We start from the raw sequence: 23,004 nt of genomic DNA, 5'->3' as shown, positions 1-23,004 counted from the left end.
TTCTTTCATTATCGGATTCTCGAACAAATTGATGTTTCGGGAACAGTAGGTTGTTGGCCCAAGGTTCCCTATCCACTGGAATGGGGCTGCCATCTTAGGTATAGCTTCCGGGGAATAGCATTTCATACTCAGCCGCTGGATGCCAGAACAGATGCTGTTGGAGCCGCACCTCCTTGGTGAACAGACGCTCGATCAGTCGGGACAAATTAGCTTAAAGTCCCACCCAACACCAGGACTATTTTTTTTTTATCTTTATTTAGGTGAACACCAGGACTAGGGTAGTGTGCTTTGAGCGGCACACGGTCGCTTTGGTAGGGCCTGCTCGAAAGACCCGTGGAAGCGTGAGTATTGGAACTTGTGAGGACCAGAGCTATGTTAGGCGGACTTCCCGGATGTCAACACACCATTTCGTAGCCCTTAATAAAGCTCATCATGTTAATTGCTCGGTTTGTGTTGTAATGGTCAAAGAGAGCTTAGAGACCAATATGATGCCTATTCTGTTACAATTCTTAACAATCTGATTATATAGGGTAATTGTTATGTTTGGGGTATTCCGTTTCCTACTAAAAGAGATTAAACTATATTTCTTGACATTCAATTGAAGTAAGCTTTTCTGGCAACATGTGTAAAATATTTTATCTCGTTTGCAAAAATCTTTATGTCTTCAACATTTTTTTTATCTCCAGATAAAGCTTCATATCGTCGGCATAAATTAATACTTTTATTTTTTTGAAGAATATAGGGCCAGCGATTCTCAACCTGGGGTACATGTACCCCTAAGGGTACCCTCACTGACCCCAGGGAGTACATCGAAAAAAAATGCGTAATGGCGGATGTATTACAATTCCAATAGAAAGTTATTGATAAAGTCTAATAATTGTATATTTTTTTATTCCCAGACTTTGTATTGTACATAATATGGAAATCAGAAAATCAAAACATATTGGATCATATCCACCACAGCCAACACAGTGTATGAAGCGCTGCGGGACAAAAGACCAAAAAAAATTCAAAAGAAATATATCTGATCGCAAGGATGTTATCGATCATTTAGTAATTTGCGTTCGATCATTTAGTAGTTAGTCAATAACACATTCCAGAAGCTGAATTTCAATATGTGTTGTATGGTGGGCTTCTAGTGCGAAGGTTTTTCTACAATTTTGGCTAATGGCTAGTTATTAGAATTCAACTAATAACGGAGTTAGAGCGCTAGTTGCAGTAACTTAAACTAAATGATTGGGATTTTGTAATCATTTAGTCTAAGTTACTGAAACTATAGCCTCAACTCCGTTACAACGAATCATTGGGCAGAGTTGTAGAAAAACCTTCGCACTAGAAGTCCACCATACAACACATATTGAAATTCAGCTTCTGGAATGTGTTATTGACGAACTACTAAATGATCAAACGCAAATTACTAAATGATCGATAACATCCTTGTCTGATCGAAACAAAATTATAAAATATGTTGAGAATATACTTCTTAACTAAAATCTTAAATTTGAAGGTTCAGAAGCCTTGAAGTATAAAGGCGTTAAAAAAACTCTTGGAAACCTCTTCTACGCGGTTCAATGTCTCCTTGAACCTCTCCTCTAAGCAGGTCGTAAGCCACCTTTTGAAAGATTCTGAAGACTTTTTCCGGAGGTGAGCCAGCCAAGGGCTGAAAGCCTCCTTAATAAAGATACAAAAAAAAACTCTGAGGACTCATTTCGAAAGGTTTGGAAGCTCTCTTTCATAAGGCTCGGAAGCACCATTTCAAAAGGTTCGGAAGCCCCTTTTCAAGTGGCTCTAAAACCTCTTTTCAAAAGGGTCGTTCTTTTCAAGATGGTTGGAAGCCCCCTTCCAAAAGACCCGGATGTCCCCTTTCAAGAGGCTCGGAAGCCCACTTTCAAATGTATCGGAAACCCAATCGAGGGGTTTGGAATTATTCTTTCAAGAAGCTTGGAAGCCTACTTTCAAAAGGCTCAGCAACGTCATTTCAAGATGCTCAAAGCATCCTTTCAAGGGGCTCGAAATACCCCTTTCATCAGGCTCGGAAGCCCTTTTCAAAAGGCTCGGAAACCTCGTTTCAATGAAATCGGAATTCTTTTTTCAGCCAGTCCCCTTTCAAGTGCTACGGAAGCCTCTTTTCAAAAGGGCCGAAAGCCCTCTTTCCAATAAGATTGGAAGTCGCATTTGGAAAGACCCGGAAGCCCCCTTTCAAGAGACCCGGAAACCCAATCTAGGGGCTCGGAATTCTTCTTCAAGAAGCTTGGAAGCCTACTTTCAAAAGGTTCAGCAACGTAATTTCAAGATGCTCAAAGTCTCCTTTCAAGAGGCTCGAAAGACCCGTTTCATGCGGCTTGGAAACTCCATTTTAAGAGACTCTGAAACTTCATTTCGAGGGGCTCGGAATTCTTCTTTAGTTACGCTTATTTTTGTTTATTGCTTTTGCTTTTCATAAGATAAATATCGGAGCTATGAGATGAAATCCAGGAGCAGTAATCCTATACAAATGTAAATCTAACTGGCGCTTCGAATTCAAGATCAAATTTACGAGCTAGCATCAGTCCGAATACAACAATACACGTGTTAATAAAAATCTCATTTAATTGAGTCGAGCAATTTATGGTGGAAAATTGTGAATTATTGTTCGCCTAACTGCAGATTCGATCACCAGGCAAACCGACGGTAAATTGATATGCAGTAGCATTGCACACCATTTGGCGAGGGGAGTTTGCAGCACACAACCTCACAAGCATAGTCAGCGGACTGCGGTAACATCATTGGGCAGAGTAAATTATTTCGGATGACTCTGCTGCCACAGGAGGCTCGACAAAATTGCATCCGCTCAGCATAAATGAGAACGAGCCGTAGCAAGCGGTTCAATTTTCTGCCTTTCGAAATCGATAGGCAATAACAATAAAACAATAAACCGAAACTTAAATTTATGAATGAAATTTAGCCACATATATTATCGAATACAAACATATAAATTTCAAGGAAAAGTGGAGAACTGCTTCGCATTGAGTATAGGAGAAGCGGTTTAAAAGTTCGTAGACTCCATTTTCGAAGCCTACGGATCTCGGCCATCGCTTACCGAATGAACAGTTTTAATTAATTAACCATTGCCAGTAATTTTGGCATCATCCAAAATACAAAGCCGATCGACCGAAAGTCTGGTGCACTTTGTTGACTCAAAAGGGCATCATACGATGCACCACCACTCGGTGTTGTAGGCCAGTTTCAATCGGGGTCTTTCGACAAATAAATTAGGTTTGTAAAATCGTATTGGAAAAGCGTACTCACCTGCAGCTTGACCAGATTGGGGTGGTCGGTTGAGAGTTTCGCTAGCTCCTGATAGTTCGCATTGGCTGCAGCTATCAACCATTCCTTTGCTTTTGGGTGCTGGAGCTGGGAAAAGGGTGACATAGGACGAACGATAATCAATCGATAACATTTGCGATGGTGCGTGTACAGGGATGATCGTTCAAGGACCGTTTTAAAATACAATCCATCGGTAAATTGGCCTACCTTACGACACTTACCAAATTTTCTGCGCACAGCGTATCATCAAGACTCTGAAAATAGAAATAAGAAAATTATGTATCCATTAATTCTCATTAAGTTATCTTAATTTAGCAAAATTGCGATAAAGCTCAATCAAATAACCAGTTCGTCAAATGCCTTAAAGCTTTCGCCTGGTTGTACAATGAGTCGGATTTTATTAGTGCACATGCAAATTTTCCACAAATTAAAACTCGTTCGTCTCGAATCGATTCCAGATTGTAACGGCCGGTTTGGCCATCGGGCGTCGTTATGCGTGATGGATCAAGAGCGTTCGCCGGATCGGCCAACGAGCAGCGCCGGCACAGGCACCAGCATCATCATCATCCGTCAGAAATCGGATGAATGAGATGCTTCGTACATACCTTTGCAGAGGTTCGAATCCAATTCCGAAAGAGAAAGGGACAGAGAGAAGCAATTGGCGAGACCAAAAAACAAATGGCACTTAATTTGCATATATCGACAAATTGTAAATCAATTGCAGCAGTCCCTCTATCCGCATCTTGTTGTACTACCTGTCTCCTTTGGGGCTCGAGGGGACAGACCGCACATTCATATCCATCCAATGCAACGACAACGCATTCATACATGTTCAACCCGTTGCTGCTGCTGCCGCTGCCGTGCGCTTTATTCAAATGATGGCAATAATCATAAAAACGCGAATATTATTTGCCATTTTTTATTCCAACACGCCACGTATCATCACCCATCGGCAGTAAAGTGTTATATATTAAAATATAAATTCAACAGTTATTTCTTGTCCCTCTCATCACGAATTGTTGTCATGAAGTTTTGTTTGCTTTTCTCGATTTCAAACGCACGCCCAATTTTATTGGCGATAATCACAATAAAAAGAGCAACTTAAATTGTTCGACATCGGTTTTTATAGGAGGTTGCAAATTTGGACGATCAGATCAACCCTTTGTGGGATCTACCTTGAGCTTGAGTTGTATTAGATGCTTTTATTAATGATTACTTTAAGGTGGTTGTGCAACATAGCATAGCATAGTGACGATGTACTTCGTAGATTGGACAATAGTGATACTCATGTTTTTCTTTTGAAATCTCCATTCAGATTACTATTAGAAATCAAGGTGGTTGTGATCCATGATTTCGAGCTAGGACAAAAATCACAAAAGCATAAAGATTACTACTAATGGCCACGCCCATCTTCACCGTAACTTGGGAGTGGAAGGAAGTGTTGATGTAGTACTTACTTAATGAGATGCACCGACTCAGCGACACCTTCATAAGTACCATGGAGTTAGATATTAGAGAAGGTATTCGTTAAGTCAGGATTTGCCTGTAGCTGACAATATAACAGTGGTAGATCTTACACCGTAACACACCACGCAAAGGCGTATCTCAGCGTTACGGGGGAACTTTAAGGTGGTTGTGCAACAAAGCCAAAGGTTGGCCTTAAAAACCTCGTGTTTTTATTAGTAATTTCTCAAGAACATGAAGTCAACTATAACGCGTCAATATCGAGTCAACTATAATAGCATTGACCGATTAGGAAATGCCCCCAAGTCGGAGTATTATCTCTACTTTTGTAGAATCTTGTTGCAGATACTATTGAGACTACTCAACAAAGGCGGTTTACCTACCTATGAATCGTCGACGACTATCTAACGTTGATAGTGGAGGTTGGTGTCGGCAATATGGCCTTTCGGTTAATCCGAATAAAGCATCTATTATTCTTTTCACGGAAAAAAACGTAACCGTAATGATATTCGTCTTGGGGTCTTAAACCCAAATGTATCAAATGAATTTAAACAACAGTTGTACAATCAATTTTGGCATATGGTTGTCTTGTATGATGCCAAAAGAATGGAGTGAGGAAAATTCAATCTAAATTATGCCATCTTCGAATTCCACAATTGTTCTCGAAGTTCTCTTCGACGTGGCCCACGCGGCTTCCGATGACAATCGATCGTCCCCAACTCCTAATCCCAAGGCATTAAGCGACCCGTGCCTAGAGATGTATGGCCAGGGGGGAGGTGAAATAATAAGCTAGGCCTTTAACGGAGCCTGTGGGGTACCTGGACACCCTCCACAGTAATTGTCCCTTACCGCGTCATGCTGGGCTCTGGCGTGGTGGACCTCTTTTCCCGAGCAACTTGTGGGATCAAAATGGAAAGCCAAGTCAATTCTCCAATTAGTGGTAGTAGTATAGGCCCCTTCGCAAGAGGTGGGTTGTCCAGGAGGCCAGATGCAATAATCGCAGCTCGGTGCGCTGCGCCAGCGTGGGCCACTTATCCTTCTCCCAGACTACGCCGGTAGAGGTTATAGACGGCCCATGATGAACCGCAAACGCGATGGGCTTTCGACCTTAGAGGTGGCGACGGAACAGCTGGATGCCATCATCGATTTTGCGTCATCGAAGCATAATATCAGTAAGAACATCAATGGGAGCTTGCTCAAGCTTCGAAAGTCGATGTTGGACGCCAAGCTGGAGAGGGCGGTCGGGACGGCCAAGTGCAAACCCGTGAAATCCGTGGAGTCGACTAAGGCTCAAGTATTCACGGGCATGCCAGAGATGACTGCTCCAACGGAGCAGACACAAAAACGGGGGAGATAGTCTCCAGGGGATGAGCTCCCTGGGGCCGCTCCAAAACGCGGAGGGTTACTACCCCGAACAAGGGTAGTGGGGCTGGGAAGCTGAATCCCGGCCAGGTATCTCCAAAACCGGGGGAGGAAGGACCTGGAAAGGTCCGTCCACCCAGGAAAGACGGTGGTAAGGGGTTACAGCAGGATGAGAGCTCTCAGCCTCCCCAGACCAGGGAAATAGAGGGGGATGACGCCTCCTGGACCCTGGTAAAGAACAAGAGGAAACCGAAGACGTCGAGGGCCGAAAAGAAGACCCAGGCGAATGAGGGTAGCAAGAAGTCTAGGGTAGGCGCCAATCGCTCCAGGGGCGATGCCCTAGTCATCAAGACGAACGAGGCTAAGTACTCGGACGTCTTGAAGGCGATGAGGAGTGACGTCAAGCTCGGTGAACTCGGCGCCGAAGTACGTCGAATAAGACGTACCCGGATGGACGAGATGATCCTCGAGCTGACGTGGGGCGTCTCGCAAAAAAGCGCCGACTACACAAGACACAAATCTGCACGAACCCTTCCAATTGTTTGATTTGTTCCAGCAAAAGCTGTGAACAGCAAGCATCCCATGGGGGTTCTGAATTGCCAACGTTTAAGTGTGCTGCAAAATCACAGTGCAGATAATGCAGCTAAACCTGAACCACTGTGATGCAGCCCAGCAACTGCTGTGTCAGACAGTTGAACCGGTGCCAGCGAAAATGGTACATGTTACATTGAGTAAATTTTACAGGAGACGCATTTTTCCGAAAACTTCGAAAATAAAAATCAAATTAGCAATTTTCTGCATCTCAACTGTACCAACGTGTTATACCTGATGTGCCTAAAGGTAGTAATGAGAAATATGCGAAGTTTCTTGACAAATTTCAAGTTTGTTGGAACAAAATGCACATGTACCACTATTAATGGGAGCAAAATGCAACAGAAACCGAAAATCGTTGCCAGTAAAAGTGGTACATGTACATTTTTAAAATTATTCTAAACGCCAGTCAACCATCTTGAAATTTAAAATAGGGTTAAATTCTGTTGCGGAAACAACTATGCTATACAATTTTTTTTCAATAAGCTGTTTTAGTGGGTATAACTGCATATGTACCACTTTTCCTGGTAACGAAATTGCCATTGTGATATATACCAGAAATTAAACAATGCATATCTCCAGATTTAGTTGTCAAAAATCACTTTTTCGTTATTCCCTTACTAAACCTTTGCTCCCAGAAGCAGTTGGTGTAAAAAACACAAAATCGACAAAAATGGTTTATGTACCACTTTCGCTGGCACCGGTTCAGTTGCTGAATGGGGGACGGATATCGCCATCATAGCGGATCCTTACCGGGTACCTTCCAGGAACGGTAATTGGGCCACCGATGGGTCTAAAATGGCGGCGATATGGACAACGTGGAAATACCCAGTCCAAGAGTTGATGTCTTCGACACACGAGGGCTTCGTCATTGCCAAAGTCGACGGGATCTTCTTCTGCAGCTGCTATGCGCCTCCTCGAAGGCCGATCTAGCAGTTCGGTCGTATGCTGGATTGTTGGACGGCTAACTTGATAGGGCGTAGGTCGGTGGTGATAGCGGGGGACTTCAACACTTGAGCCGTGGAATGGGGAAGCCGTTTCAAGAATCAACGGGGGCAGATCCTGCTGGAATTACTGGCCATGTTGGATGTGGATTTGGTCAATGTCGGTACCAAAGGTACCTACATCTGGAACGGGGCCGAGTCGATTATCGACGTTAAGTTCTGGAGTCCTGGTCAAACGAGTAGTTCGAACTGGAGGGCAGATGATGGCTACACTCACAGCGACCACCTGGCGGTTCGCTACAGTATCGACTGTACGACCAGCATTCAGCGGACGGAAGAAAGGGGGAGGCCTAGCCCTCGTATGTGGAAAACATCGTACTTCGGCGACGAGGTGTTTAAGGAAGCGCTCCGCCGCGAGCACAATACTCTCGGTCTGAACGGCGAGCAGCTGGTAACAGTACTCTCGCGTGCATGCGATGCCACCAGGCCTAGGAAAGTCATCCTAGGAATGGGAGGCCACCGGCTTACTGGTGGACTCAAGCAATTGCGAACCTGCGCCATGCCTGCCTACTGGCACGGAGGAGGATGCAGCGTGCATGCACAGAAGAGGAGTGTGTTGAACGACGGTTGGCGTTCATGGCTGCTAGAGCCGCTCTGAAGACTGACATTACATCAAGCAAAAAAGCCTGCTTCGAGGGCCTGTGTCGAAATGCCAACGCGAATCCATGGGGTGACGCCTATAGACTCGTAATGGCCAAGACACGTGGGGCGATGGCCCCTACATAGCGGTCTCCAGAGATGCTGGAGAGGATCATCGCGGGGCTCTTCCCACGTCACGACCCAAGTTCCTGGCCTCACTTTGTGGAGCTGCCAGGGGCCAGGGTGGCCGACGAGGGAAGAGTAACTGTGGCGGAATTTGCGGGAATTGCACAGTCCCTTAGCGTAGGTAAGGCGGTCACTGCTGAGGCTCCCGAGATGTTCAGATCTGTCATGCAGAGATGCCTGGACGAGGGAGTCTTCCCTGCAGCATGGAAAAGGATTCGTCGGCATATAGACCAATATGCCTGCTTAATACGACGGGGAAGGTGCTCGAGAAGATCATCCTCAACAGGTTAATGATATGCACGGAGGGTGCGGATGGTCTATCGAGTAACCAGTTTGGCTTCCGGAAGGGTAAGTCGACCGTAGACGCTATCTTGTCGGTTACTAAATCTGTGGAGATAACTATCCAGCGTAAGAGGAGGGGAGTTCGCTATTATGCAGTAGAGACTCTCGACGTGAGGAATGCATTCAATAGTGCCAGTTGAGCACTCCTTAGCCGTGTGGTAAGACGCGCGGCTACAAAGCAAGACCATGCTAAGGGTGGCTGGGTTCGATTCCCGGTGCCGGTCTAGGCAATTTTCGGATTGGAAATTGTCTCGACTTCCCTGGGCATAAAAGTATCATCGTGTTAGCCTCATGATATACGAATGCAAAAATGGTAACCTGGCTTAGAAACCTCGCAGTTAATAACTGCGAGGCGGCTCTGTCCCAGTGTGGGGATGTAATGCCAAGAAGAAGAAGAAGAAGAAGTGCCAGTTGAGCAGCTATTGCAGATGCGCTCCTGTGTCTTGGAATTCCCGAGTACCTGTACAAGATTCTCGGAAGCTACTTCCAGAATCGAGTACTGATATACGACACGGAGGCGGGGCGGAAGTGCGTTGACATAACCTTACGGGTTCCGCAAGGTTCCATAATGGGTCCGGTGTTATGGTACGTCATGTACGACGGTGTCTTGAGGTTGAAGTTCCCGGTGGGCGTGGTAATCGTCGGCTTCGCTGACGATATTACGCTGCTTGTTGACTGCAGCCCACTCGATTGCAATTGTGGAGAAGTGGATGAGTTTAAGGAAGTTAGAACTGGCTCACCACAAGACTGAGGTGGTTGTTGTTAACAACCTAAAGTCGGAGCAACAATCGGAGATAAGGGCAGGCAACTATGCGCACTGGCGGAGCTAGCTATTTGGTGGGGCACCGCTTGGTGCAAGAATAATAGCCGTTGAGAACAATGGTGTGATTGCATCGTGTGGTGCCCCACATCTGTCTCCGCCAGTGACTACGCGGTCACCTCTGAACGCGCCATCAAACTCTTGGGGGTAATGATCGACGATAAGCTCACCTTTGGTAGCCACGTCAATTACGCCTTCAAGCGTGCCTCCAGAGCTATAGTGGCATTGTCCCGGATGATGTCCAATAGCTCTGCGGTTTATGTCAGCAAGCGCAAGCTTATGGCTAGTGTCGCTCTGTCCACACTGAGGAATGGGGGGCCAGCTTGGGGCACGGCCTTGCGTATTAATTGCTACAGAACGAAGTTAGAAAGTAACGTGTTGCTCGATGCACTTTGCGTCATCATCGTTATAATGTTGTCCTCAATAGTCAAATGGCAGCGTGCGTGGGACAGTTCCACTAAGGGTAAATGGACACATAGGTTGATACCGGAGATAGGTACGTGAGTCAAGAGGCGCCATGGGGAAATCACTTTCCACCTGACCCAGGTCCTTACAGGCCATGGTTGCTTCGGATAGTATCTACACCGGTTCGGACACTTGGCCTCGCCCGAGTGTCCGGTGTGTGCAGGTTTAGACTCAGGTGGACACGAGGAATGGCTAGTTCAGGCGCAAAAAAGAGGTGGTCCAAGGGTTCGGAGTCAGCTTCATGGGTCATACCGGTGCCCTGTGGTCGAACTCGATCCTTTTATCGAACAGTGGCCGCACGAAGAATAACATGGTATCGTCGCTTCGCGGCGTCGGTCAACCGGGCGAGTTCCGAGCCCGAGGACGGAAAGGGGTCCTCGTCAAGGCTGGGGAAGGCGTAGGCACCGCGTCGGCAAGTCCCTCTGTGTGATGGCGAATTGGCCCTATCGCAGAGAGGTCAATGGTAAGGCCACCTGGAAAGCCGGCAATGTGCTGGCATGATACCATGGTGTTCTTCTAAAAGCGAGTCACGATGTTCAATGCTGCAAGGACACGCAGCTAACCTCAAGGGTGCGGTTTAGCGGATCGGGGATGTAGTCCTGCCTCCATCGTTTGCTGTTGGAGGTGGTCCATAACCCCGCACTTCCTGGACAACCTAGGATGTCTGTTGAGCAGATTCCCCCTCCATTGCTAAAGAAGAAAAAAAAGACAAGTATGCCGGACAGCATTGTTTGTTTAACTGGCTCCTCGAAGGTAGATCTTCTTCTTCTTCTTATTGGCACATTACATTCCCACACTGGGACAGATCCGCCTCGCAGCTTAGTGTTCATTAAGCAATTCCACAGTTATTAACTGCGAGGTTTCTAAGCCAAGTTACCATTTTTGCATTCGTATATCATGAGGCTAACACGATGATACTTTTATGCCCAGGGAAGTCGAGACAATTTCCAATCCGACCTGCCTAAACCTGCACCGGGAATCGAATCCAGCCACCCTCATTATGGTCTTGCTTTGTAGCCGCGCGTCTTACCGCACGGCTAAGGAGGGTAGAGCAGATGCAGGCATCTATTCACGTGAACAGTCCCACTCACTGGGTAGACAGTGCACTGTCTTTTAAGCGGAAATATTTGCCATTATATGTGGAGTGTAATCAGCAACACATTTGGGGACAAAGTAATATTCTTCTGTTCAGACAGCTATTAAAGCTTTCGCTTTGACCAACTCAAGGTCGAAGCTAATAATCGCACGTCGAACTCAAGTTGATAAACTGAATCCATTTAATACTTTACACCTTAAATGGGTACCTGGCCATTCTTCCATAACTCGAAACCAATTGGCTAATGAGTTGGCTCGTAATGGAGCGACACATGACTTTATTGGTGAGCCAGCTATTCCAATATTATCCAAGTGTTTTGTGAAGCTTTTGATTAGCTCTTGGACTATCACTCAGTACAAATTGCATTGTAGTAGTCTGGCTGGATTCATGTCATCTGTGGTGGCAGCAAGCTATTTATATAACCTGTCTAAACAGGATTGCAGTGTCTTAGTCAAGGCTTTGACAGATCACTGCCGACTGAACATCAAATGGCAAATATTCAACTCGTTGAATCATTCGTTTGTGATAGTTGTGAATCCGATTATGGAACTTCTTATCATCTGATATGTAATTGTCCAGTTTATGCGAAATTGCGTTTGCAAATATTTGGTAAACACTAAATTAATGAAATTGACTTCAGAAACCAAAGTATTCTGTTGTTCATAACCCGTTGTGGTAAGAAGCTATAAGCTCTTGTTCGCTTATGCATTGTACGCCTTCATTAAGGCCCCTTTTCCAAATTTTACCTTTTTGCCTTTCTCATACAACAAAGTTGTTCCGAAATTTCACTCTGAAAGCGAACTTTTTATAAAAGGCTCGTAGACCCATAGTGTTGTATACCAATCCACTCAGCTCAGAAATGTGAGCAAATGTCTTTTAACCAAGAAATTGCATTGGCTCGTATTAGCTGACATGCGCATTTTAAATCGATTTCTTCTTCTATCTTGAATCTGTTGGTACGGGAGCTACACGCTTCCATCCTTTCTTCGTCGATTCTTTACCATTACAGGTATTTACTGGCGCTTGAAGTCAAACAGGAATCATTTCTGCAGTAAGTAAATACTGCGTAGTTAGCCAAAAAAATGCCGGAATGCAGAAACCATCATTATCTAGGGAGAATTCAAGTATTGGCTGCGCTAGTATGAGATTAGATTTAAGTTTATCGCTTAACTGCCTTTTACTAATTTATCTAAAGCTTTTTTAGGTGTCTAATTCATTTAATATTTTTTTATGTAGCCATTACAATTAAGTGGTACTATATTTTTGTCCAAAGTTCTTCTTCTTCATTGGCGTTACAGGAACATTGCCGCCTCGCAACTTATGAAGCACTTCCACAGTTATTCACGGCGAGGTTTGTCCAAAGTACAGTGCTTGAAATATCAAATCTGGGGCTAGAGAGTGAAATCTTTATTAAATGTTATGCATCAGTTGACATAGTGTCATTTGAATTCCATTTTGCCTCTCATGTCTCAAATTATACATTTACAACAATGTCTTTTTAGACAAAGTTAGGTGAACATCTAAGCGCTATAAGGTCATCATACGTTATGAAATTTAGCCTCTGAAACAAGTTTTCGGAAAATTATACAATGAATGCCAATACTACTCTACAACCCAGGGAATTACTTTTCGTAATTGACTAAAAAACAATTTAAATATTTGCGTACTCACACATGATTTACTCAAAACAACAAACTGTCAACAAATTCTAAGTTTTAGCAAATATCAACTGAAACGAGACAGTGAGTGCAATAAACTAGCATTCGGAATGTATTATTAGGAGTATTACCCATTGAAATTCGACTATTACAAACAGTCAGTTTAAAACACACACAATTAGCACAGCGGATCATGCGAAAAGGAAAAAGCAAAACATGTGTTATGCAGTAGCCATATCATGATTTCTTAGAACAAATAAGTTTTTTTTTTTCATTCTTCTATAGAAGTTCATTTGGCTAACGAGATTTCAGCACTAGTAATTAAATGATCCACGCCAGGCAATGCATGCAAATGACCAAAGACATTATAGCGTGCAGACTGCTGGTGTACAAGCTTTCTCACTCCAATATTTCCCTCCATTATCCTAAAACAATAAAAATGTAAATGCTATCCAACGTGCGTGAATAAAAACATGGACTGATAACAGCCCATATCGCGAAAATTATCCGCGTCGCCGTCCGCGAGGAAACTGGAAAATTAATTTCGCGGAATATAAATTAACTGCAGCCAAGTTGAAGCATTTCACCCAGGCCAATAGTCGGTCTCCGATGGCTAGCCCCAAAACAATAAAACCGGCTACCACACGCACGGACCACATTTGATATGCTGATCTGCGTGTGTTAGAGCGTAGTCGCTTAACCCTTACGTCGTCCCGCACCACTATTTCCGTTGCCTCCGATTGGGGGAGACGATTCAAATAGTAGCACATATTCGAATATGAACCTAGGAGAGAGTTGGGCACATTGAGTCCTACTCTTGCAAAGAGTTTTTGTGCTTATTCCGACTTACGTGAATTCTCCTGCATAACTGGATCGGTTTCGTATGTAACAAATAGTTAGAAAAATAATTTGTGGATTTGTATAAACTTTCTACAAAACTGTCGAAGTATAAATTAAGCACAAATAATACGAATTCCGACCTGTGCCTTTGTCAATTGAAACTTTATACTGTTTCCGTGATTCACCATCAAAGTGTCAATAACAATACATTTTGAGTTGTGCATGTATTGCACAAAAACGTTGATGGAATATTTTTTATCTTGAGTAATGGAGAAAAATGTTTATTTGAGAAGCTGAAAAACTTGTAAAGAATTTCCGGACAAAGGCGACCAGCTTTCCTTAAGAGATTCAGATGGTTGTTTTTTATCAACACTGGATAATGTCACTAAGTACTGATTTGGAACTATGATTCTTCTGACTGCACTTGACTGAAATTATTGCTGCTTAAAGCCTGATCCCCATATTCAAGCATTCCTCCCCTAGCCCCAAACATCCCTACATACTTATACACACATCAGCCACGGATAGATAACAGCAAACTGAAGCGAGAGAGGAAAAGTTAAATGATCTTTAGCTGATTGCGGTTAATTAACCGCTAAACATTTCTGCGTGGTAATAATACCACTTTGAAAAAATAAAAAATAAAACTTATAATTTCATCGTTTCAAGCCCAGTGTTTTGAATGGCTTTTGAAATTATGAACCCTAGCGCCAGAATCGGTAGCCGCCAGTAGAGTAGTTTATTCAGCCTTGCCCAGAACCGTGTCGCTAATTATTTTATTCTGCCAGTGAGAATCCACTCGAGTTTCAAAAACATTAACGCATAAATAAGTTGCCTCGCGGGGATGCTTCATTGTCGATCCTATTAGTGACTATGTCGTCTCTTCAAGAGATACTTGTAAAATATCGCCCTCTGAATAGGATTACTGGGATAATCTAATATGTTTTCCCACAGCACAACCGTACCATCCCATGCTTCAGAGGCACGCTATTTCAGCTGAACGCGCACGTTTCTGGTCTTTCACCGAAACGTGCAAACCATCATCAACCACTTGAGCTCTATGAAAATATCACGAAATATTATAACCACTTGGCTTCGCTTGCCGGTTGACTGGTAAGAGTTCATTCTCATCCCACCGGATAACGTGAGCGCTATCCTGGACCCGATGTAGCAAAACTGTTTTGCATTTTATTTAAAATCATAATGATAATAAACAGCAAATAAAGTGCATACGAATCTTTCTCTTTCGCACATTTGATTTCCGGTTTCCACTCATCACCAGAGGTCTGGGTATGAGCATGAGCAGAAATCCTGTTAAAATTGCCACAACACACCGTTTCCTACAAACTGGTCTCGTTGTGCATGGTGTTCCCACCGGGGCGGACACTTTCTTTCGTATCTACTCATGTACCTCTCATATGGTTCGGTTATTTTGCACAAGCTCATCCTGCGTCGTTGTCTCAGAAGTGGTTGGTAGGTACGAGGAGAGTATTCACCAAACAACCGCAGCCACTCCTGTTCCGGATCCTTTAGTTTTGGGAAATGCAGAGACACTTGTACTCTGGCTTACTCTTCCCAGCATCACGATGCGAATGCTTTGCTTCTCTACCACATTTCCGGTCTCAGTAAGAGGTAGTTAGAGCTTTGTTTGTTTTCTATGCAATTTGCGCTTACGGTATTAAAACTTATTTGCTATCATACACACAGTTACACCCTCTCAGCTCTCCGACACCCATTGATGTTGTTCGAATGGGGTGAGTCTCGGTGCCACAGTTTGCGCTTCCCGGAGATGCAACTTTGCACACTCCCGGTTGTTTGTGTTTCTGGGGATTTTATCTATCAAATGTCTTGTTTTTGGAGCAAAGATGCAACTTTGCATGTTTTATAATCGTCGTCATATAAGAGTAATAACGACGGAGTTAAGCCGATTTGCGTTTGATATTTTTGGAATTGGGAAATAATAGAAACTATGATTAATGAATTGCAGTATTAAACATTTTACAAGCGTTGCAGTAACTGAATAATAAGCTCCATACTTTTAATGCCACCGAATTATATATGTTGGCATTATTAATGTTTACAGTCTATTATAATATGCAATTGAATCATGTTGTTTGTAACGCCACGCAGGCTGATCAGTGATCATATTCATATACAGTACATAAAATACTATTTAAACAGATAAAAATGTTGAGTGTCGGCATTTTACGAATGTCAAGCCTTTGGAAACTATTGTGTCTCTCTATAACACTTCACGGCAAAATACCTTCTTGTAAAATTTGATAACTTAAAAAAACACAAATGGAACAATAGTTATCATCTCATTTATAAATAGCGGCTGTCAAGATTGCATCACTGCAGTCTGATACGTAGGATAAGAAAAGCGATGTAGGGAAAATTAGTTCAACTACCCAAGTACTTACAGCGTTCTTTTTTAATGCTTTTACAACAAAATGTTTGGAAAACTCTTCTCTTTCAGTGTTAACATTTTAGAAAAATCCGTTCAAAAATTAGAATGTATGAACATATCTTGAAGTCAAATAATATTTTTTTTTATTTTTTTTTGTTTTATTTTATTGATGTATAAGGGGGCCGGGGGCCAAGTCACCGATGTGAATTTGAAATTCATATCGTCCATGATACACCAGGGACTAAAGGATAAGGCTTCACAACATCTTTACCCATGGGGGTTTTAAGTTTTGCGGGATATACTGCTAGTATATCACTGCCTTAGGAGTATGGGCAGGTTGGGGATATTTTTATGATGAATATTAAAGCTGTGGAGAGATGTCGGTTATAATATTTGATTATATGTATTAACTTTGATTCCAATTATAAAACACAAAGAGCTTCCCTTGTATTTAGGCGGTTAAACAAATGTGTTTGTTAGTATGTCGTGTTGATATCTGTATTCTTCCAGTTAGAGTTGTCTGATGTTACAAATTTTAGTTGTCCAGCAAGGTAACCCTTACAAATCCTTACTCCTAAATGATCAGTCTATTCGTCATTACAGTCTGCTGTTAAGGCCTGATCTAAACAGTTCTTATAAAAAGTCTCTTTCAATATTGTTCGGAGTATTCAGTGTGAGTGGTATTGTTTCGAAGTAGTTTTCTCATCAATAGCGTTTAAGTAAAGGTCCCCATCAAACAAAAGAAGCTTTAAAAGTTTGTGCAAAATCTTATTGTTTATTTATTTTTTTTTATTTATTTCGTCAAGCATTGTAGACTACAAACACATTGTTTCACTTAAACACTATCTGTTTTAATCACTAGACAACTATTATGCTATACTATTCATTGTTTTCCTCACTAGCGTGTTAGACATTGATATGTCGATGACCTCACAATATTTATTATATATGTTCATCATAGAGTTGAGCGGTCCATTTTTAGCATAGGATGTGCGTTGCAGATTTAGTTGAAATAAGTCACGATTTCTCAAGGTACGCGTAGGTGCATAAAAGTTCAAGCCTGACAGAAGGCTTTCTGCTTTTATCTGATGTGAGATTAAACCATTAACGAATGTTACACAACCAACTACTCTTCTTTTCTTAAGTGTTTCGATATTAATTAGTAGGCACCGAGATTCATATGACGGAAGCGGTAGGGTTGACCAACCTAACTTTCTAAGAGCAAAAAGCAAAAACTGTTTTTGTACTGATTCGATTCGATTTGAGTGGACTTCTTGATAGGGTGACCAGACAATGCTACAGTATTCTAATATTGATCTGACGTAGGACACATAGAGTGTTTTTATCGTGTAAGGGTCATTGAAATGATAACTGAAACGTTTAATGAATCCAAGCATGTTATGTGCTTTATGAATGACGTTATAATGTTCTACAAAGGTCAACTTGGAGTCTAATAATAACCATAAGTCTCTCACTTTTGTGCATCGTATAATTCGTTCCTGGCCTAGCTTACAGGTAATGTTTTGTAATATCTGCTTTCTAGTAAATGAAATTATGCTACATTTTTTCACGTTTATATCGAGAAGGTTTTTTGAGCACCAGTTATAAAAATCGTCAATTTCTTGTTGAAATACGGCTAAGTCAGAAGAGGCCAGTGGTTGTAACTCAGTCAAAGCATGTGATACTATTTGTGGCTGACTTGAGTTATGTTCATTGCAATGAGCAGCTATATCCATAGTCAGACTGCTCAGCGTTTGAAATTCCTACAATTTTTTTGAATTCTTCTATCAAATCTTTTGTCAGATCCTCCACGAAATCATTTATATGCTGTTTAGTGGAGTTCATAGAAATGTTCAGCAGTCCCGTTAAATGATTTTTTATTGCAGACAGCTCATCAGCTGACCTATCTGTTTTACTTGTTGTCGGGCTGTTTTCAATTAAACGTGATAATGATGAAACAGCATTTGATAAGTTGGACGAAGTTGTTTTATTTATACACGCAGTCGTTTCTTTGAGCTGCAACTCAATATTGTCAAACAATTCGCCAACTGCACTTAATTTCTTCAGGTCTTCAGTACTGCTTAATAGTGTAACCATACTCGGATGCAATTAAATTCATCTCGTTTTCGTCTAACGGTAATATGTTGAGTACTAATAATACTAGAAATGTGTACTATAAAAGAACAAATTATTTCACAATTTTAACAATATGCAGACACTTGACTTATCAACGTTGACCCCATCATCCATGGACAGGGATATCTTGAAGTCAAATAATAATTGAAACTAAACAAATCTATATACATAAAAATGAATTTCTGTCTGTCTGACTCTTATAGACTCGGAAACTACTAAATCGATAGGTGTGAAATTTTCTATGCCGGAGTTTTTGGAGCCGAAGAAGATTCTTAAAATGGTTCGAGACCCCCTTCTGTTATAAAAGGGGGGTCTCCTTTGCAAATGAAATCGAAGCAGAGCAAACGTTGAAACTTAAAATGTGAATATAAAATAAATGTTTGTGCTAAATAATTAATTATGGACGTGACGAAGTTCGACAAACCAGCTAGTGAATAAATAAATGAAAGAAACTTATTGCCGATTTCACCAATTTGAAGAGTTATGACTCTAGATTCATGTTGATCGATTTTTGTTACTATAATCTACTCAATTATAACTCATTACTCATTAGCCACATGTAAGCGTGTACACTAAATGCATTCCCGCCATGATTTGACGTCTATTTGTTTTCAGATTGAGCACACAAATAATGTACACGGTAAATCTTTTTTTTTTGAGTTTGTTGAGTGACGACGAAACTGCATGAAATTGATCCTGGGAGACACCAGTCTTGTAATGAGTGGGTCTAGCGGAGGCAAATTGGACGGAAACTTGGAATATGTAAAGCCATTCGATTGCGACAATGTGGGAATTGATCCGCGGTTCAGGCTTGATCGACAAGTAGCACACGCCGAAAATCCTTCCACCGTTTGGAAATAATTTGTCGCCAGTAACATGGCAGCATTTGAGTTGGAGATTGGTTTCAAATCATTCCTGAACCAAATTCAAGCACACACTTCACATGCGCAACCGAAATCGTTTTCCACGGAACATTTCTGGAACTCCAGATCAGTCCGATCGAAATTGGGTTTGTCTTGTGTTCAAAGTGAAGAAATATGTTCGCCATCATCAGCAACAGCAGACACGTTTTCTTCAACGTCACCACGCTCATCATCGACATCTGCTCTTGCGGACTGCATCACAAAATTTTCACCAGCGACGGAATCTTCATGATCAGAGTTAACGACCGTATCAGCACGGATTAAGTTGAATTCTACTCGAAGAAATTGTAACACGGGAAGATTAATCCTTTTTGACAGACAGATATGCATAATTGACAGATGCATTCGCATTTAAAACTACTTTACCAAGTACAATAAGACATGTAAAAACATAAAATATTAAATTAAAAATTATGGCCAAGCATACTATAAACAACAATAGCACAATAGTATAAAATGCAAATAGCATGTGTTTAGGATATGTACATACAAAACTTACTATCCAAAAGTTTAAGTGAATCTTAACCTTATGTGATAAAAATCTATTTGTTAATATTTTGCGATTCGCTGGAATCTAATGCACCCAATATTGTTTTTACACGGTTGGTATTCTTTAATTTTCCCGTTTAACCTGATTTTTCACAGCTTTTCAAATACCACTTGAATTTTCTTTGATTTTTCGTGATTTTTTTCATGGGGTTACCTCATAGTTTCATTGACACTAAACGTCTTAATCGACTAAAAACACCCGTGTAAAAAAGAACTGGGTGTATGTTATTGTTGCTCCCAAGCAATTATGAGATGCACTTTGAAGAAAATTTGCCTCAGCTCAAACTTCTCCCATGTAATACGATGGTTATGATAAGAACCAATTTGTTTCCCATAATACGCCTATCCAATCACAAGCAGCAACAAAGCTTATGATTTGTACTTTGAAAAATATTTGTCTCGGCTCAACCTTTTCTCGTGTGAAATTATGATTCTGAAAAGAACCCATTCGTGTTCAGTAATGTACCTTCCCAATCACAAGCAGCGACAAAACCGAAGCAGAATCTAGAAAAAAAAATTCATTTCATTGCTACTGACCCCAATGTCAGCCACTCGATAAGTTACCGCTAAAACGGGATAGACACCATCCATGCGAATCAATTTTCGCAGCATCCCCCTCCGAAGAGTGCTTGCGCTGCTGCCGACGCCAAGCGATAATAATTTGCACTTTGTAGAAGTAAAAGAAGAAGAAGAAGAAGAAGAAGAAGAAGAAGAAGAAGAAGAAGAAGAAGAAGAAGAAGAAGAGGCCCTGGTTATGTACGAAAGCACTGGCATCGAACGAACGAAAGGCGAAGAAAGCAAGCCGATGCCAAGCGTTTATAATTTGCACTTTGAAGAAGTAAAAGAAGAAGAAGAAGAAAAAGAAGAGGCCCTGGTTATGTACGAAAGCACTGGCAACAAACGAACGAAAGGCGGAGCGGAGCAAGCAAGCCGATGCCAATGATACGGCTCCCAAAGGGGCGGGGCCTCGGACTCAATGAAAACGTATTCTGGTTTTCTCGATAGAATCGGCAGGACAATTGCATCGCAGCGCCAAACCAGACATCACCAGCATTATAAACAGCCTCGTAAACGACATCTTCGTGCGTATCGAGCTGGCCAAGCCCGCCGTCTCGGAGGGTTCCAGAGTCGTCACCAAGTAAGTCAACTCCTAGTGAATGAACGAGGACGTAGCTCCGTAACTCAGGGCCACAGTCCCACTCAAAGAGGAGAGGAATTTTCGTACCGCGCACGCCGGAAATCAAAATTTTGAAATGAATTTCCACTACTGATGCCACTGTCAGCCAATTTATGATTTGCCGCTGGAACACGATAGACGTCATCCATTCTAATACATTGTTTTGCAACGTCTCCCTGCAAGGAGCGCATGGGCTGCTACCGACAAAGAATTTTGCCCGTCACCAAGTGATTATGATTTGCATTTTTTGCACATTTTTGTCTCGGCTCAACCTTCTCTCGTGTAAAATGATGATTTTGTTATAAAAACAGCAAGAATACCGAAATCAGAATCTTGGGAAAATCTCATTTGACTGCTAACGCAGCTCAATGATGTGAGACGTCATCATTGTTTACTTCTCGCACTTTTACTGCTACCTATTCCAACTTTTTTTTATTTCGGCTCTACCTTCTCTTGCGTACAATGGTAGATTAGACAATAATCGATTTTGATCCACAATGCGCCTTTCTAATCATTCATTCAAAGTTAAACAGCAATTTCTAATTCCTGATCGTGGTATTCTCATGAATAAATAACCCTATTATAATTATGGCCAGTGCTATCGGCAGGTGCCTTGCTACAATAGATGGTAATATCATCATCATCATCATCATCAATGCCCCTTTCTAATCATTTATAGCAAACAAACGATAGTCCGTACCTTTCGTAAACATGTCACTTTTCTGCTAAATAGCCACTATTAAGAAAACAGAAAACATTTTTAGTTGCGCCATTGGTATCCGGGGACCGTAATTGATGCCATTTTTGCAATCAACCCTTTCTTCTCATTAAACTTTGGTCCTGAGAATTTTCTTTCTACAATGAGCCACTAGCAGTAACTAAACGATAGTCCGAAGATTGTTGCTTGTGGCGATGGCCTCTTGATGATCCGATTTCTGCTGAGACAGCTGCAACGGGCGTCATCGTTGTGTCCGCTCTTCGAGAAAACTTAATTGAACTGAGGATTGGAGTCGAGCCCGTAAGTTCCACGATTTTGATGTCTGTGCTTGCGATGCACATACGGGATTGGTTGGTTTACCGATTTTTTACAGTGCCTAGTGAAATTCAATTTTTCAATAGTTTAGCAATTGAATGTATTTTTTCGATAGTTGAACAAAATCTTAAAGAGTTTGTAGATCGATAACCACAAAAATCTTTAAAATCGGTTGAAAGATGGCTGAGTTATTAGCCCATACTTACTGAACACTTTTCTTGACGGTCTCAGATTTGAATCTGCAGAATGATCCCCCTATCTTCCGGAAGGACGAAATTCTACGTTAAAAAGTTTCGGTCGGGACAAAAAAAATAACCTTCAAAGTATCCATCTTAAAGTTCTTTTGTTGTACGATTTGTAATTTTCGAAAAAAAAAACACACAATCTCTACTTGATCAATGCAGTTGCTGATGAAGAATGTGTGTAGCCGCCAGACAATTTGATTACTCATACTCACTCTAATTTGAACGTGTACTACACACATGTGGAAGTGTTGGTTTGACAAATCTCGCTTAACTTTTCAAAAGGTCCTAAGTAACATTTTTTTCATGAATTAATTTGAATAGCGCAATCAACAGAACAACATGAAAGATTTTGATTGCAGTACTCAAATAAATTCATGAAAAAAATGTTACTTAGGACCTTTTGAAAAGTTAAGCGAGAAATGGATTGTGAGTGCTTCGACTATGCGTCCGATTTGAGAATCTTTGTCTCATTCTGTTGCCGCAAAGTAGCGATGGCCGACGGAGGTCCTTCGTAGCTTGGTTGGATGAAAGCATCAGTCTATCGTATCTGAGGGTCGTGGATTCAAGTCCCATCGAAGGAAAGTGGTTACCTCCAATATTCACATCTGAGTTTTCAGAACATATTAAAATAATTTGAATTTTTTTGTGAATTTGAGATTAGAAAAGAATGATTTACTATATTTGTTGAAAAACTAGATCAAAATTATTTTTTTTCAACGTTACTTTAATTTTAGAAATTATCCATCATTGATATTATCATGACACTTATTCATTTGGTTCTTAGAAGAACCGTCATCAACAAATATGTGAAAAATCAT

The 23,004-nt window shown here is 41.7% G+C and overlaps 1 protein-coding gene across 1 annotated transcript in view; it reads right to left on the bottom strand.

Moving 5' to 3' along the window:
• The window catches only part of LOC134209561 (uncharacterized), a 256,126-nt gene that overhangs the window by 184,044 nt on the left and 49,078 nt on the right, over positions 1-23,004 (bottom strand). The window contains exons 3-4 of the mRNA XM_062685557.1: positions 3,528-3,560; positions 3,289-3,393 (exon numbers count right to left, since the gene is read on the bottom strand). Of these exons, the coding sequence (XP_062541541.1) occupies positions 3,289-3,393; positions 3,528-3,560 (138 nt within the window). The remainder of the gene's footprint in view (positions 1-3,288; positions 3,394-3,527; positions 3,561-23,004) is intronic.

Source organism: Armigeres subalbatus, chromosome 2 (assembly GCF_024139115.2).
Source record: "Armigeres subalbatus isolate Guangzhou_Male chromosome 2, GZ_Asu_2, whole genome shotgun sequence".
Taxonomy (NCBI): Eukaryota; Metazoa; Arthropoda; class Insecta; order Diptera; family Culicidae; genus Armigeres; species Armigeres subalbatus.
This window is presented reverse-complemented; position numbering and strand designations above follow the sequence as displayed.